The sequence below is a fragment of the Takifugu rubripes genome, chromosome 3, assembly GCF_901000725.2.
Source record: "Takifugu rubripes chromosome 3, fTakRub1.2, whole genome shotgun sequence".
In the NCBI taxonomy this organism is placed as follows: Eukaryota; Metazoa; Chordata; class Actinopteri; order Tetraodontiformes; family Tetraodontidae; genus Takifugu; species Takifugu rubripes.
In genome coordinates, this window is record NC_042287.1 from 9,510,333 (window position 1) to 9,529,000 (window position 18,668).

The window sequence follows — 18,668 nt, forward strand, 5'->3', positions numbered from 1 at the left end:
GCTAACAACATCCATCCCATCATATGTACCCCTTAAGAGAACATAACACCAATAATAATAATTATGACTAAACCTTGAGTCAAGCTATAGAAATGTGGCACAAACAATCAAGCATTTGAAGATAAAGATAAAATAATATGTTCAACGAGGCATTAATTGACCTCAGCTTGACGGGGGTCTGGGTTTGTGCTTTTTGAATTAAATTATTTATTTAAGAACTACCAGTAATTCACGTCAGGCTCCACTTCCTGGTTCTGTCTCAGCAATGGAACGGGAGCTTCTTCCCTTACGTCATGTTTTACTGTTCATTTCGGCAATGAAAGCTCGCCTCTTCCATGGCTACGGAAACAACATATATTCTTTTAAAGTCATGGAAAACCGGCAAAGGCAAAGTGCGGAGGACTGCGCCATCTGCCTGGACCGGATCCAGGGGAAGAAGACCTTAAAGTGTTCACACTCTTTTTGCTCGGAATGTCTCGAATCGTCTTTCAAACGTAAGCCCGCATGTCCGGTGTGCAACACCTTCTACGGGACGCACACGGGGAACCAGCCCGAGGGCACGATGACGGTGACGCGCAGCCAGCAGCGCCTACCCGGGTACGAGCGCTGTGGATCCATCGTCATCCACTACATTTTCCCAGCAGGGATACAAGGGGTGAGCTCTCACACGCACTCTCTCTCTGTCACACACACACCACACACACACACACACACACACACACCACACACACACACACCACACACACCACCACACTGGTGAAGGAAGTTTAGAAGCTACATATAAACAGTTGCGATGCGTGTGGTATGAGATGAGATACACACACGCACGTATGTATATGTGTGTGTGTGCATATACATATATGGCGAAAGGGGGCAGTGTTTCTGTTGATATTCTGTTGATATAGCAACCACAATGCATTTCATTTTAGTTTATTTTGATAAAAACGCCGATGGACAAACTCATCCTTTACCTTCAAATTCAATTGTTTTTCCTTTTTATGTGTTTTTAAGCCCAGTTTGTATCAGGAGAAACACAAACTGCAGCAAAATCTGGCCCAATTAACTCTTTGTGATGAAGTTGAGTTGAGTTCAACAGGAAAAGCGGGAGTAAATGATAACATGACCCAAAAAGAAACAATTTGAGCAGTGTGTTACGTGCATTAACAGTCTGAGCACCCGAACCCAGGAGTGAGGTACAGCGGCACCTCTCGCATCGCCTTCCTGCCCGCCTGTGAGGAGGGTGAGAAAGTCCTGAAGCTGTTGAAGAAAGCCTTCGACAGGAAGCTCATCTTTACCGTGGGGAGATCCGTCACCACGGGCCTCAATAATGTCATCACCTGGAATGATATTCACCACAAGACCAGGATGGATGGTGGACCACAGAGGTACGCACCGTATTGGGTCTTTTTCCCTGTGCTGAGTTCACTACAACGTCGAGTGTGAACATTTGACCTCATCTCCATCCTGTAGTCCTAGAGCTTCCATCTCAGAGGGTTCTTATTGTCATTTTCTTATAACATGGTTGCCTGTTAATATGTTAACAGACTGGTTCACCATGACAGTGTGGCCATGTTCAAATTTATCATCTACACAAATTATACTGGATTCTTATGTCGATGTCATCATAAACTAATTTGGGGTGTATTTTTAATCATATTTTCTCAGTTTTGGATATCCAGATCCACAATATTTGTCCAGAGTTCAAGAGGAGCTTCGTCTAAAAGGAGTGACCGAAGAGAACTGATGGGCTAAGACAATCAGGAAATATGCCTACGTATATTTAATACTGTGTATTATTAAAATATTACTGATTTTTCACATTTGCACTTTCACATTTCTTTGTTTTTATCTTAAAAGCCTTCATCACTGACTTACTGGTATTTAAAAAATTTTTTACACAGTGTGATTAAAATAGGGCAGATGGCTAAAAAATCCTTGTCGATGTTTAAAACGTGTTTTTTTGTTCTTTAGTTGTAAAGAGAAATTGCATTACAACAATTTCAGATTTTGTGTTTGTGAAAGTGCCTGTTGTAAATGCCGTCGTTCCCCATTTGGACCACTAGGTGGGGGTGTTCTCCTGAAATAATGCAGCTGCTGTTAACACACAGCCCCTTAAAACAAGTTCCAATTCTCATCGTTCAAACATCAGAAAAAATGTGCCCGAACATTTGGAGGGACTGTAACTTCTTCATGAGAACATTGAATAATTAAATATCTTCCAAACCAAACTGAACTGCTCTCCACTTTTCTCCCAAAGGGCAAGTTAAGATAAGTAGATAAGTAGATGGAGAAGCCACGTTCAGGTTAAGATAAAAAATAATCCAATGTTAAAATTTGAGTAGAATGTCTCCTCTCTTTTACTCAGCAGACCTGAAAACACTTGACGGCCACTTCGACCATATTTTGCCTCTGACCAGGATATACTTGCGTATAATGTCAGTCAAAAGCATCTGATCTGAGCGCTACAGGATGAGTGAATACTTTTAACCTATATTCTGAGGTGGGACACATTGTATAGAAATGTGGAGGGCTGGCTGGGCCTCTGAAGCAATAAGTGGCTGCAGGCATTTCTGCGGTCTGACTCAGAGCCTGCTGCACACAAAGCAGACCAGGACCCATCTGCTTAAATATAACCCCCCCCCCCCCCCCCCCCCCACCTCTCCTATATTTCTTTTCTCCCATGATTCATCACTCCATTTCCATGATATTTCTTCCTCTGTCTCGTCCTTCTAACTACATTAAGTCTGTTCCTAATACCCTTTCCTCCTGCAGAAATGTGTAACAGGAGCCACATGCAGCCTGTTCTGATAGAATTACATAACCATGGAGAAGAAGCAATTTTAGATTAGATCATGAATTTGAAGGAAATATCAAATTTAAATACCAGCTGTTTTTATTTTCTATGGCAACACAGCAGAAATATAGACCATAATGAAGCTTGCGTCAGTGACAATGTAGAGTTGTGGATGAAACATTTATTATTGTAAATGATGGGGTGGGGTGGGGGGGGGGGGGTGTCCTTTTAAAGTGGATTGATCTTTAAAAGATTATCTCTGCACCAAACATCTGCTGCATTCCTTAATTTCCCTCAAATGCCGCTTTGCGATCCCGTGTCGGGATCCTTTCAATATTCTGCTGTAGGAGCTGAAAATAGCAACGTGACTTTTTTATTGCCACCAGACGAGCTTTCCTGGAAGCAAGCGTTCAAATCCATCAGATGAGAGATGCTCCATTTCCTGTAGCGGAGGTGATAAGGAAATCATTATGTGACAATGCAGAGCAGTGGTTTTTGCTCCATCTCCCGACTGTGCACCTTAATTAAAGTGTCTGCGGCTGTCGGGAGAACCCTGGCACGCCCCCCCCCTGCTCGCCCTCTTCTTCGTCCTCTCATCTGTGGGTCTCCATCTTCCCCGGCTGTCATGCAGTGCAGTTCCACCAGATCAGCTCGCTCTAGGATATCTTTGAATATTCTTTTTTATGTGTATCTTAACCTAGTTTGGTTTTCAGTGATAAAGTCTGCAGAGATAAGACTCTCTTCCTGCAGCCTTCAGGTAAATGCACTGGAGGAGGTACAGTATGTGACTGCGCACACACACACACACACACACACACACACACACACACCACACACCTAGGCCGTGCCCTTGCCTGGGTGCGTGTATCGGCCATGCAAGGTAGGTTTTTGCTCAGGTCCATCTCTGGCCCGTTGGTTCCTCACCTCCTCTGCATTGAGCCATTGCTCCTACGTGGCTACGTGGCTTTTTGTCTGCCTGATTTAGCAGCACAGACCTTCTGCTTTTCTCGGCGAGGCTGACAGATTTACCGACTTATTTCACAGACAGGACACAGCCGTCGGGTTGGCAGCTACGCTGGGGTCTTTGGCTCAGTCGTCAGTGCCAGAGATTGAAGGATGCGCCCAAGCTGTTCTTTATCAGCGACCGCCAAGCTTCTCCTCGATACGTTTATAGCCGCTCCATCATCTATGAGAAATTAGAACAGTGTCCAGTCATCAACACTCAATAGATCATTTATTGCAAATGTTTTTCTTTTCATGAGCAACAACAATTCAACAATGAATATAAAGATGGTGGATAATGAAAATAGAGTGAATGTTTCCTTTTTTAGCACTGAGGGACGACAAGAGTGGAGTGTTTTACTTTTCTACTGTAGGTGAGCATTGATTTGACTCGGTGTACAAAACGTACTTGTTTGATGTCTGTAAACCAGTTTATCTCCACATATACCCAGTGTGCAATGTGTTACCTGTCACACAATGACACACAACAGTTTCTGCTGCTCCAGGTTTGGTGTGTATGCAGGCGTCTGGTGCTCATCTAAAGCGGAGCGAACCGCACCGACAAGGCGCACGAGTGGTTTTCTGGGAGTGTGTTTGCAACAGGAAGTGGATGCATTTGTGAAGTGGACACTTTTGTTCCAGGGGGACGAGCGGCGATTCTCATAATTAGCAACCGAAGCAGCTGCACTTTATGACAGCAAAGGGCCGACTCGGCACTTTCGGTGATGAAGAGAGAACAGAAGAACATTAAATCACATCACAGATGACTTGATGTTTTGTACGTATCCAGTTTCACTGTGCACCTGTAAACTATAAAAACTAGAAAGATGTGTGTTGAAGAAGATGAAGGTGCAGACAGAAGGGCGGGGGAATGCACCATGGGAATGTTGTTGGAGCTGATGTTTTGCAGACTAAGAGCATTTCAATATTTAGCCGGTGAATTAATAAAAAACCCTTTTTTTGTCAGTTTATCTTCCTGAGGATGAAGTTGGACTGCGGACGTATTTGCACCAACAGTGTGGTGAGTGGACTTCATGATCTGACCTGTTCCACAAGAGTAACGGCCGCCGACACGGCTCCTGTGAGTCAGACTGTAGTTTGTATTCTGCACCAGGCTTTTCCTCACACCTGTTTTAAGACGCAAGGATGAACCTCGCAGGACTGAAATATTTACCAGTGGGAAAGCTGCCTCTGTCCACAGTCATGGGCTAATTACGTGTTCATCAGTGATACATGTTAGCTGTTGTTGTCATGACAGCAGACCCCTGCAATGAAATGACTCCAGATGATGAGACTGAATCACCAGGTAATTACAGCCCCAAAAGCCTTGTGAGCGTCCCTGCCATGTAAAATCCTGGCCGTATTTTTATTTCGTTACCTCACAGACTGTCTGCTCTTCCCTCCTACTCATCCTCGTTTTCCGGGGTGGCTGCAAGCCCTCCTCCGAACGCAGCGCTTATGTAATGTTTCTTTGCTTCATTTCACCCTTTGAGGGTGTACATGTAAGAACATTGCTTTAATGCGCGTATTCTCAGCGCTCTTCTGGCTTCCTTGTCAGCGAGGATCAATGTCACCATTCGGCTGTGTTGGTCTTCGATACACCTTCCTTTAGCGCTCCACCGTGCACGTCCTCTGCTGCCGGACAGAGACGAACTCTGTCTCTGTCCAATGTGCGCATCAGTCTGAGGTAAAACAGGGCCACTCCCCCCATCTTGGTACACACCCTCCTCCTCATCCTTTGCTCACTCTCTCGGCTTCTTTTTCTTCTTTAAGCCAGCCACCCCAAGGCCGTGGCAGGAGAGTTATTGCCCTTGTTTCCTCTTGTCCCACATGCTTCCCGGACCAAGATGAACACACAACTTGCACTCTTTCAAACCATTAGATGCACATGCCTGTAGCCATAGTTCCCTAAAGAAGTGAGTGGTGGAGAAAAAAATGAGCATAGTGCTGCCTGGAGTATTCACAGCCTCTCCCTTTTGTACCCCCGCCCCTCGCCCCCTACCCCCCCCCCCCCCCCCCCCCGCCCCCCCCCCAACACTCCTGCTTCAGCTGCAGGCACCACAGTGACAACAGTCACACACACACACACACACACACACACACATGACTGAAAAAGGCTGAGGGACACACTGGTCCTTTGTCAACATTTATTTATGTTTTTTCTCTGAGGTTTAGAGCAGGAACGTATATGAAATTAGCAAGCCAGCTCTGGATTTAACACTTTTATTACTCGTTATTAAAATAGTGCTTGTTGCACACATACTTGGAGAGTACAGTAAAATTACTGGGTTGAGGAACAGCAGTGACACAGTGTGTGTTTAGATGTAATTATGGAGTAATTATCGTGAGTTTGGAGCCAGGCTGCTGCAGCTGACCTGATCTCACATTAAATCAGCATGAAGAACAAAGGACAAAGTGCTGGACCCAGCTTATTCCTGCACGGTGCAGCCGAGGGGACGGCGCGTATGGACGCTGCACTGGATCCGTCCTGTTATTCTGCTCAGACCCAAGCGGGATGTGGCCCACAGCCAAGTCTACTGCTGTGTGTTGTGTGTGTGTGTGTGTGTGTGTGTGTGTGTGTGTGTGTGTGTTCGGAGTACAGCTCAGCTCAGCTCTCAGACGCAGTCACACTGTGCAGCAGCCTGGGCAGCTATGGACAGTGAGCACAACGGAGGTCAAGCGGTGCACATGTGTGTTCTTGTACATGCAACATGCATTAGTACACACTCTACTGTCAAAGTGAGGGCATTGTGGCTGGACATTTTGGCTGGTCCTCACAACTTCAGGACTATTTTAGGGTTAAGCCTTGGCTTAAGCTTTTGCCTCATTTTAATCTGCAGTGTTTTTATGGTTAAGATTAAATGCATCACACGTAAAACAAAAACGGTGTGTGACGCCTTCCTCGTCATCCCTTGACTGATGGAGGAAAGGCTGAAATGTGAGCGTGTGTTCTTGTCTCTCATTACTTTCAACGGAGATTAAGGATTTGCGACCGACCCAACTCAGTAAACACGCCAGAGGCAGCGTCTGCATACAGGAATAGTCCACAAAGATTAGAATAAACCTGATGATTACTCATCCACAGCGCAGCTGGTCGTGGCCCCGTAATGTATGAGAACGTGTCCCGGGGAGAAAAACCTCAAATCCAGAGGTGAATTTTAAAGGACCAGCCTGTTCTTTGTGGGAATAGTGAACGACTGTCCCCATGTGACCGAGCACGTTGCTGCTGCTGCAGCCAAAGAAATGTAAGGTCAGCAGAGAGCTCCCGGTGAGACACTGGCTCGTCCCCAGGCTGTTGGTGGGGGTCAGGGGTCGACCACTGATGTGAGGGTGATGGAGAACAACGTGGAGTCGGAGGCTGCGGGGGAGGATTTGCACAAGAGGGCAGTCGTTGGTGCTGTGAGTGTAAAATGATGGACGGATGTGTCTGAAGGGTGAGTTTATGTGTGTTAGCCACCTTCTTCAATTTTATACAGTACTACTGAGGGCCGTGGAAGGCTGACTTAAATCCCCTCAGAGCCCCTTTATGAACGGCCAGTCCAGCCGGATCACTTCATCTTTGACATAAATCTGAGGTATTGTTGCAGGTGCTGAATAGCAGGTGAAAGAGATTCTCCTCCGGAAACTCCTTTATCAGTCTCTAATGAAATCATTTAATCTCATCAGGGGGGATAATGACATTTGGGCTCTTTTAAATTTGATTTGGCATTAACAGTTGAGATGGAATTAAGTTATTCATTCAACATATGAATCAGAATTAATCCACAACCATCTTATTCAGTGGCAACTCAATCATTTTCACGTGACCTGGTCTTTACACTCAAGCTTTTCCACTGGGTTTTGGGAACTGAAGGTTTTCCTCGCTGGGCTATCGTGATGCTACTTCACAGAGTGAACCCTGGAGAAAGAGACCACAGCGTGGGCAATCGAATTTTCTGTGCATGTGCCCAGATGTTGGCCTAATTTTTTAAACTAGCAACGTATGCGGCCTATTTACATGTCCTCCACGCCCCCTCAGTGATATGTTGGCTCATTTTCTGGTCACATTTTTGAACAAGTCATGCATTTTTATTTAAACTGTTGAAGTTAAACAACACACAAACTAACCTCCTCTCCTTTTTCGGGTTTTCTGTGGTGTATATCACTACATTATTGTGTTTTTTATGTCTGCAGATTCACTTTGACCTGTATGCCAGAGGCCTCTGAGGGATTCTCTGCTGTCATAAATCATCTGACAGGATCATACGGAGCCGTGTTACACAACGATTGCTTAGTTATTTGATTTTTTTCACGATCCATCCAGCTTCTGTTCACTGCGGTCGTCACACCCCTGGACAATGTATCCATGAAGACAATTTGAAAAGGTTATTGCCATTCTCTTTTTAAAAAATATCTTCATCATTTAGTTATTTTTCTCCTTTCTCCTTCAGTGTTTTCTGGCAGCTCTACCGTGCGGACATCAGTCCCTCGAGAGTTCATTAGCGTCTCATTAGCACCGGTTAACTGTGTGTGGGAGCAGAGACAGAGGCGCTGCGAGGGTGCATGTGTCTTCTGTCCATTTAGCACCTCTGCATCACCTCTGTGGCTTCATGCCGGGTTCAGGCACCCCTGCAGCTGCCAGCCGCCAGATGCAGACGCGTTAGAAGACAGATGAGCAGAGCAGCCACGCGTGTCCAGGGGAAGAGGCAGAGAAGAGATAAAGATTCCCCGTCAAACCTGTCAGGGAGAATGTCAACAAATTGCTCTGCTGCTGGAAATGTGTGGCGCAGACACATCTGTCACATCTGTTTTATCTCTGGGATAATAATCCAGAGATGAAGAGATGGGAAATGACATTAATACCATTGGATTCTCCGTATTCATGCAGAGCCACAGACCAGAAGAGCTATTGGCACAGAGGGATGATAGAATTAGCACTTAACTTACTCCCGAGGTAATTGAAAGAGCACATGACGAGGGATATCGGTTCAATTTCCAGGCTTTCCGATGTTCAGTGAGGGGTGACGGCATGTTTCAGCTGTGTTATAAAAAGGCAGGAGTCCACCGTGCCAGACAAGGCGAGCTTTATTTAACATAGCAAGAACAAAAAAGGGACATAAAGTTCATTTCTCTGAAAATCTGTTTTTAACAAACAAAAATTGCATGTCCAATTTTAAAAAAAGGCAAATATAGCTATGAAATAATAGTCACGTCAACGACAGTTTCACCTGACACCCCTGAGGGCGTCGTACAGAGAATACAAAAGAGGAGACAGTATGTACAACCATACAACTCAGTAGGACATGCTTAGGAGTTGGACTGCACCATTGTACCAAACACTGACCACAACACAAAGGCTGCACATTATCTGGCGATCTGTCCCATGGTCAGAAGCCCCTCCCCCAACCCCTTCCCCCCCAAAACTAAGAGATGCTCCTTTTTAAATAAGCCAGACATCAAATAAGAACGCACTGCTGTATATAATCGATGCTGGGATGTTTGCTCGTGAACTCTCTCTGTCCACACGACCCAACCCCGAGACCCAGTCTCTTGTTTCCTGCGCTGGACTGTTGCTAGGCGATGCTGAGTTATTTGGTGTGTGACCAAGAAGTGGAAGCCTTTGTGCAAATCGCCACTTTGAGTTCCTCCAACTATTGGGGGGGGGGGGGGAGGTCGTGTATCCTTAAAGACACTACAGCCACATCTTGGAAATTAGATGCATGGAAGGAAAAACACTGGGAAACACTGAGGTTCACATCATGCTTTTTAAATAGAAAAAGAGAACGAAATGACACGTTAATCATAAAAAAAGAAATCAATGGAAAAATAGCTTTCTTTGGACGGGCCAGCTGCACATTTTGTCACTTTCTCCCCTTGTCCATGCTCCAGCCCTTCACACAGGGTGATTATGACTTTTGTTGGGCCCAATTAATCTGTCATTGCCTAAGCTGTTCTGAATGATATTTGCCTTGATGCATAACGTCGTTATTTTATGAATTGAGCAGCAGTCTAGCCTCCACAGCTCAAACAGCTTTGATGCTATATAAAAACCGCTGTTACAGCACGGTGTTGTCAACGGTTGTTGCTATCACCGGTAATACAGAGGAGGGGCAAACGCAGATCAGCCACATCTTTGTACAAATGAGTCGAACTTCCAGGATTGTGCATGGATGTCGAGTTAGCATGACGGACATTGCAAAGCCGCGTCTTTATTGCCGCACGTGTCACTGACATCACGTAAGCACTCAAATCGTTATTGCTTTATGGTTAGAAGCACGGGGATTAATGCTGCACCCACATTACCATGAAGCCAAGGATTTAGGCTCAGGAAAGAAGTTTTGCTTGTAAGAACTGCTTATTGGAGGGCAGTGGAGTACCAGACATACGCTCGAGTCATTTCGGAAGAGTTAAGTCAGATTTGGAGTGCTACATTTGGATTGAGGCAAATCAGAGAAATCCACGGGCATATTAGGAGTGAAAAGCTTTAAGTGATCACAGGAAATGTGATTCCAAAGGCATTTTTTTAAAAACTGCATACCACTCGTGGAGAAAAAAAAAAACGCTCAGTAAAATGCTACAAATTTGAAAAGTACACAGTAATCATTGTTGTTTGCGGCTGGCCTGACCGCGGTCAGTGTCAAAATCCACTTTTAAAATTTGCCTCAGAACACCAGCAAACACCACACAGCCGCCCGGCAACCGGAGTGTTCTTTTGGAGACAAGGAACACGTTTTCCTCGCTGTCGGTCCCGTTACGAAGTAGAGTTTTTAAATAGCCTCTGGCTCTGAAAAGGAGAGACACTGGAAGCCTGGCTTTATACTTGTGTGTCCTCATTTCCCCCCACACAGAGCCTCCTTATCTCCACTGATCCCCCTGAAAAAGAAGCTGTGCTGTCCAGCGCTACACAACCGTGCATTAGCAGTCCACGCAGGTTGAACTGTCTGCATGCGCAAACTCTTACACCTGCTCTCACGGCCACCAAGACAGTGAGAGCAGCTCCTAACACAGAGGCTCTTATTGGATTCGAAACCTTTCACAGGCCAATATCAGCAAACAACTCTGCATCTTCACCCACCTGACCAATGTGTTTTAGTTGAATCCTGACAGCTGTCATGCTAGATATATATATATATGTGTGTATATTTCATATTTAAAATCAGCTGAGTTGTCTGAGAATTGCTTATATCACACCAAGTTGCACATTTCCAATTTGGACGAAATGGAAGTGTGCCGAGAGATAATAAACTCAGAGGGATGCAACACCGATGGCCTTGCATACCGTTTAAAGGCGGAAATACTCATTTCTTGAGTGATATTTGTGTCTGAAAGCAAGATAAATAGTACTGGGAAAAGACAGATTTGTGCTGAAGGGTTCAGGAGCAAGTGGACAGCGAGGTGTCCACCTCTACTGAGGGGTGTTCTGTTTCTGGGGGGTGAGGGAAGGATTCAGCAGGATGCCCTGATAAAGCCGTGCCCACCCCCCTTCCCCAAGACCAAAGAGGGCGAGGGGCTTGGGGTAATGCGATCACTGTCAACGGTGAGTTCTCCACTCACATCACTGAGCAGCTCTTGGTCTTCTCCTTCTTGAAGGTGGAGGAGAGCAAATCCGACGTGCTCGGGAGGTGGAGGAGTCTTTTGGAGAGGCGGCGGGTGGGGCTGTTCTTTGGGAGGCTTGTAGCTTGTTCATGCAGGCCATCGCTGCGGTACGGAAGACGCTGTGGATGCTTTTCTCAGAGGTGAATGCTGAGCATTCAGGTAGGCTTCTGCACCCAGCTGCTTCGCCAAAGCAGAACCCTGCAGAGCAAAAACGGGCTCACGGTGAGCACTTTTAACGCGCAGATGCTTACCCGTTAGCCACGCGGCGGCGCGTGCTCACCTGCTCGTAGGTGACGGGGGTCTGCTTCTGATTGGACAGCTCCATCAGCGTGCATACATCTGTGGCGCAGATCAGTCTTGCAGCCAATGAGGAGGATTCGTGTGCTGGGACAGAAGTCCAAGATCTCAGTTTTCCACTGAGGACACAAAAACAAGCAGGACAGTAAATAACAGAAATATGTCCAAACTCTAGAGACACACGCTAAAGAGTGTACCTTCTTCAGACTGCTGTCCACTGTGTCCGGGCGGCTGATGTCGAAACACAGCAATACTGCGTCCGAGTCGCTGTAGCACAGGGGTCTCACATTATCGTAGTATGGGGAACCTTGAACGCATCAAAAGAAAAAAAAAACACACTCAAACACGAGCAGTCGTCTAAAAGTCAGATTTTGATGTCAGTGAATCAACTAAAAGCATTTTACTGCAAAAATAAAATGATAGTAACACTCTATTGTGCCTGCAGCCGCTAACACTGGATTATTTCCCACATTAATAATAATATTGCACTTGCTTGGTAAATTTTTGTAATATTTCAAAGCAAATAGTGATAGCTAATAAGGCTGTTACAGAACACACCCTGCCGTTCTAAACAATGTCACACACAGGATTTAATTTAAGAACATTTCCGGTAATCACCTTATAAATGCAGAGTTTTTAAAAACACAAACACTCTCAGGGCTGATCAAGAGTGTTACAGGCTAGATTCTGGATTGAGACTTATTGGACATATATTAAAAATGAACAAAAAACTGTGGTCAAATTGCAAAACAGAGTGCACACTGTGTCTACCACCAGACCTCTGGTAACCGGAAATCTGAATTTAGGAGTCTATGATTTGAGCCAATAATTTATTCATTGTAAGTGGAAACTGTTTCAAGATCGAAGTAAAATTAGCAGAGGCAGGACAGGGACTGCGTCATTTGGGGATTGAATGCAATCCCAATCACTTTTGCAGCTGCCTCCCCACATACAGCCTCTGAAACAGGTCTTTCCTGTGCTTCCACATCCTCCTGCCATTTCAGAGGGAGAGAAGATGACAATCGAGCTCTAAATCCTCATTGATCTCCTCTCGCAAATACATTACGCAAGTGGAACAGTGGGCTCGAGGCAGGCAAGACGCTCCCCACTCATGCTCAGAATCCTTAAGTAAACCACCCACCTCCCCACCCCCAAAAAGAATCCTCTGCTCTCCGCGCAAGTGCCTCCAGTCCCTCTGTTACCACAGCAACAGCCTTGGAATCCACCATCTACAGCCATTTCTCCCACCTCTCCATAAAGGCTCGCCTTCAACTGCCAATCAATCATTTTACACTGCACACTGCCCACCCACCTATTGTTGGGGACAGTCCTCTTATTATAGACACACACATGCACACACACGCGCGCTCTAGAGGCAGGAAGTGAATCCCAGCCATTGATCAGATGAAACAGAAGAGGAGCAGCTCAATGGGATTAACATGTTTACTCTCCGTGAGAATCTGAAAAGGACTCAGTGTTCCTCAGATAACAGAAGCAGTCAGAGTAATTGCTCGTTTAGATATTACACAACTGCCCTAATTGATTTATGGTTTGGAAAACAAACCCCAGAAAGGAACACACAAAGCGACACGCGCTACAATGGCTGCGCGCATGCAGATCAGCCTCATGAATACTTAATGATTCTCCGCATTATCAAAGGGTAAAAGTGAAGCTGCCAGCTGCCAGGCTCTCTGGGTGGAATAATAAGGAGCAGCTATGAATTCCCCCTCAGAGCTCAGAGTCCTGCAGGAAGTCAACAATCAAGCAACCAAACAAACAAAGGAACCAATCACTATTCTCATTTATTTTTTAAATGAATATAACTCTAAAAGATCCTGAGTGTCACAAAATGATTTTTACATGATAATATTTACACATGCAAGCGCAGCGGTGAGGCAACTTTGGATTTGCAGACTGTGAAAATTGACACACATTAAGACCACAACAATTAACACCACTGGGATGAGTGTGTGTGTGTGTGTGTGTGTGTGTGTGTGTGTGTGTGTGCGTGAGAGACAGAGAACGGGACAGGACAATTTGCCCTATAAATCTTCTCAATCTCCCACAAGGGGTTTCCACATGGCCTGGAAACTGGGTGTGATTCGGCATTAAATTGCCCACTGATCCAAATGCAGCGATCAATGAAAAGCTGCACGGAGGGTCTAAGGGCCTTGACAATTAAAGCCGACCAATTAGTTGCCCCACCGAGGGAGAAGGAAGAATGGAGAAGACGTCTAAGATGTTTCCTTTCCTCAGAAATCAATTGTATTTATCAATTCAGACAGACCAATGCACAATTTAGTCAGTGAATTTGAGAGAAACGTAGCGTATCTTAAGCTCCACAGGATGCTCTCGGAGTGCTGGAGCAGCCTGGGTAAGACCCAAAAGTGTATCAGGACCGGTTTCTAATCTCAGGAGATGTATCTGTCTCTTTGTGGCATGAAAAAGGCAGGGAGACGAGAGGAATGTCATCTGCTCGGGCTCATCACAAAGAGCCCTCCCATTAATCCTTTCCCCCCTGCAGTCCGATAACCACAGAGAAAGAGTCCCCCGTTACAAAAGCCAAAGAATGCCATGGTCAGATTCATCGATAAGCACGCAGCCGGCGGAAATACAGCTCTTCCTCTTCTGTTTCTCTTTGAGGCCATACTTCCATGGCAGATGGATGGTTTCTGAGGCATGAAACATGCAGGGAAGGTCGGAGAGAATGAATTCCTTCCGCCGCGTTCAGCCCCAACCGTCTCGATGCCGTGGTGCCCAGAGCCAAGTGTTGAAGTGGAAATGGGGCCAGAGCAGAAGTAGGCTTCCCAGGCCTTTTATTATTATTTACAGTCAACTGTCAGGCTGCAACGGTGGGGGAGGGGAGTGCCTGCTTTTCTTTGGGTGATGGAATTTCCATCATTAGCGCGTTCCTCTGCCAGAGGAACACAGCAGTCAGACAATTAATGATCCAGCCGAGGATGACTCACAGGTTTGGGGATAGGTCCGCCCACCCTCAGTCGCCCGGGAGCTGTGTCGCTGCAGCATTAGCCGCAGTCTCCGCACAGGCTTAGAAAAACAGAGCGTCGCCCCGTTGCATCAGGAGGCTGTTCCCGGGTTTGCATGCCGAAGTTGCTCAGCATCACAGTTGACGCCCCCTGTGGTGGGGGGAGAGGAAGGTTCTTTGTTCCAGAGCATCGCCGCGCCTACGCCGCTATTGTCAGACTCACTATCTCCTGATGTTGGGAACATCCACCCATCCATCCAATCCATCCACCATCCATCCATCCATCCATCCATCCATCCATCCATCCATCCATCCATCCATCCACCCATCCATCCATCCATCCCATCCACCCATCCATCCATCCATCTTGGATACAAGCAGCATTGTGGGAGCATTGTACAATAAGCAATAAATCGGCCACTCATAAACTACCCACACCCCATAATGAAATTCATGAGTCACCCCCCCCCCCCCCCCCCAACCCCAAGCCACCGATTGCCACCAACATGACTGAGTGGAGGGGCCTGATTAAAACTGGGAGATTGATTTGGGCTGTAAATCCATGACAGGACCGGGAGAAGGAGCCGCTGCCACGTAGGAGCCAGCGACGAGGTCAGTCCAATCGATGGATGAGAGCTGGGATAATGAGGAGATGCTCTGCATGTATGGCCAGGCCACAGCGGCGCACAATTACAGCGTTATAGTGAGAAGAACGGACGCAGTACGTGTCATCAATCATAGACTGCCTGACATTAGACTACATGAATAAACATCTACTGTTGGTACAACTCCAAATTCAGCTGATGCTTTGAATAAAAACATTGTCTGTGTGTGTGTGTGTGTGTGTGTGTGTGTGTGTGTGTTGTGTGTGTGTGTGTGTGTGTGTGTGTGTGTGTGTGAAACAAAGAAAAGGGGTCATGGGGAATTACGGAGGTGAAATAATGAAACATAAGCAGGAGGAGAGTAAACAAAAAGGAGCTAATTTCTTGGGCTAATAGAACAGGGTGGTCCCATTCAGCCCATTAATCCCCCGCACCATGCCGCTCCAGTGTGTGACCTGGAGCGGCATATGGTGGAGAATGCAGGTCAGTGGAGTTTGTGAGAGGCCTCCTGTCTGTCTGCTCCAGAAAACCTTCCAGCACCACACGCAGCTCCTGCCCACTCCTGCTGCTCCGACCAGAGGTCCAGAGGCCGGGATTAGAAAGCAGGATTTGGTCTAGAGAGAGAATTACGTTTGCTTTCCCCCTGTGTGTATTGTGTGTGTGTGTGCTTGAATGTGCTTGTGTGTGTGTGTGTGTATTTGGGGGGGTTACAGTCCATCATCTCTGGCTCGTTATATAAAGGATTTGTTGTTCAGACATGCTAATGCAGAGAAGCACATGCTGGGTCTGCTCCGCCACGGTGACCCAGTGTGGCTGCACATGCATTTGGGAACATGAGGGAGGGAATCAAACAGGTGATGCAGACCGCTGTTCACAAATCCAGGTCAGCGATGAGAACCTCCACCCCCAGAGAATTTCGCTCTGACACATTGACCCTCTTTTGCACGCTTAGCCTAAATGAACATATGATGCACAGAAGTCAGAAACCAAACGAGCCGGAATAATCGGCTCATTTCTGCTCAGTTTCCGGTGGAATATGGACAAAGAGACGTGGCTGAAGATGGACAACGGTGTCAAATGGTGCCGCTTTTGACCTCAGCAGTTCAGTGAGAGCCCTCAAGGGTCAGCTTGGCCGTATCTTTAATGAATCTCATGACTCCGAAATCATCCAGGCGGATTTTCTCGTTTCCCGCCAACTGCGACAGACGCGCGTTCCACTCTCGGCACATCCCCTCACCTCGGTGCTGGCGATGCGGGACGGGAGCAGAAGGCCATTAAAGCGACATCATAACCAGAGAAAAGGCGATCAGTTACCTGAGGTGTCCCACAGACTGAGCTCCACTCGCTGCTCCTCCAGCTCCAGACAGGCTGTGTAGTTTTCAAATACCGTGGGCACATAGGTCTGAGGAGCAATTAGCAACACGCTGCCATTAGGAGGGGGTGGGGTGAGTCAGTCAGCTACAGGTGTTGTGGCATTTATTCAGATAATCGGCGCAAATCGAATAACAAGTCTGGATTCATTCAATTCGCAGGAATTTCCACTCAATCACCCGAGAGCAGCGCAGTTTATTACGCACGCACGCTTATTTTATGCAAGTAAACGGCGCTCGGGCGTCACTGTGAATGCATCAATAAGAAATGTAAGGTTGAAAATTACGAGGGTGAAGTGTTTGTAAAATGCGCATGATTTATCTGCAACGTGCGCACGGATTCTTCTGCCATCTTTCATCGTCTTAACAAACTCCGACGGGAAGCAGACACGCGCGAAATTACGCAAATATTCATCGTTGTGTCAGTCATTACCTCTGGGTAACAGTCCTTCGCCAGGACCTGCAGCATCGCCGTTTTTCCGCATTGAACGTCTCCAACAAGAACCAGTTTACACCTGACCACCAGCGGCTGCGTGTTTCTTCTCTCCTTCATGGTTTTAATTTCGCTCCCGTTTCTTTCGGTGGAAAATATCACAGCGAAGCGGCTCAGGAGGGTTAAAAATACGATGTGTGCCAGATGGACGGACGTGCGCCTCGGAGGATGCGCGCAGTGGATCTGATTGAATTTGCCACTGCGGCTCTTTATACAAGCGAGGAGCAGCCAATGAGAGCTCACACATTCCACAGGCTGCTGCTGCACCCAGCGACCACCACTGGCAGGCTGCTTGGTCCCCAGCAGCAGGCAGAAGGAGCACTTCCGCCGGTGTATGTAGGGAAACATATCATCGGTCTACAGACCAGAGGAAGGCATTTTAATTCTATATTATTTAAACAAGCTCCTGGTTTTTAACTGATTATTTTGGAATTTTTTTTACTTGTGGATGGATGTTGACTTGCATCAGGCTTTATAATATTTTTTAATCAGATGATTATTATGATAGATTATTTCAACTGTACTTGAACTGTTTTGATTGAAGCATTATTGGGTTGTAGTACAAGTTGCAAGCTTCCACACGTTTAGACTTCACTCACTCACTTTCTACCGCTTGTTCCTCCACTGAGGGTCGCGGGGGGACTGGAGCCTATCCCAGCACAATGGGCGGAGGCAGGGTACACCCTGGACTGGACGCCAGTCAATCGCAGGGCTAACACATATAGACAAACAACCATTCTCTCTCACACTCACACCTACGGGCAATTTAGAGTTTCCAATTAGCCTAATCCCCAATCATGCATGTCTTTGGACTGTGGGAGGAAGCCGGAGTGCCCGGAGAGAACCCACGCAGGCACAGGGAGAACATGCAAACTCCACACAGAAAGTCCCCAGCCTCAGTCCCAACCGGGGATCGAACCCGGGGCCTTCTTGCTGTGAGGCAACAGTGCTAACCACCACACCACTGTTTAGACTTCAGAACTTTTCTAATCTGTTGACACTCAAGCGTGAGTTTTGTCACCTGTTCCTGCTGCAGCTGATCAGATTAGATCAATGACTGGATCAGTTACTGGATCAATGGAATACCTAATTCAATCTGCACCACTGGGTCAATTAGATCCAAGCATCTCCAGACTTCCTCCTTAAAAAGACTGTCATGATAAAAAATGAAGCATTGAAGAGTGAAATCAAGTGAAGGTGTAGATTTATGGCCTCCCAGACTAATAATTATCATTTAACTTCTTATTTTCAACAGCCTGCAAATTTCCAGCCTGTTTCTTGCTGAAAGAACGATCTGACCAGCATCTGCGAGGTGCACACGTGGGGTTCTGGTGTGACCCAGCTCAGGTCCCAGACCAGCTTTTCCCACCCTTCAGGTTATGGCTGTATGCAAACAGCGGCTCATTGTTAAGAAAGCTGGGATTTAATGAAAAGCCTTTATTTGGCAGCATTCTGGGTAATTCCATTAGTGCTTCCACTTTTTGCACCACTGGGTCAAAACTATTTGACCCCTTTCAGAGAAGGCTGAACTGTTCAAGGTTACCTATAA

General features: G+C 46.5%; 1 protein-coding gene and 1 pseudogene across 1 annotated transcript; one reads left to right on the forward strand and one right to left on the reverse strand.

The window, feature by feature from the left end:
- The first annotated feature begins 278 nt into the window (after positions 1–278).
- On the forward strand, positions 279–1,822 carry LOC101067833 (probable E3 ubiquitin-protein ligase DTX3). The gene is made up of 3 exons (XM_003963189.3): positions 279–655; positions 1,168–1,385; positions 1,666–1,822. Exons 1-3 carry the CDS (start codon positions 317–319, stop codon positions 1,742–1,744), a joined length of 636 nt encoding a protein of 211 aa, XP_003963238.3. The 5' UTR covers positions 279–316; the 3' UTR covers positions 1,745–1,822.
- Positions 1,823–11,209: 9,387 nt separating this feature from the next.
- Positions 11,210–17,342, reverse strand: LOC115249152 (rho-related GTP-binding protein Rho6-like; annotated as a pseudogene).
- Positions 17,343–18,668: the final 1,326 nt, after the last annotated feature.

Excerpts from the sequence above, each read along its gene's own strand:
- LOC101067833 (XM_003963189.3), top strand. The coding sequence starts at position 317 with ATGAAAGCTCGCCTCTTCCATGGCTACGGAAACAACATATATTCTTTT. Across the intron at positions 656-1,167 it reads TCCCAGCAGGGATACAAGGG|TCTGAGCACCCGAACCCAGG; the intron begins GTGAGCTCTCAC and ends GTGCATTAACAG. Across the intron at positions 1,386-1,665 it reads ATGGATGGTGGACCACAGAG|TTTTGGATATCCAGATCCAC; the intron begins GTACGCACCGTA and ends ATATTTTCTCAG.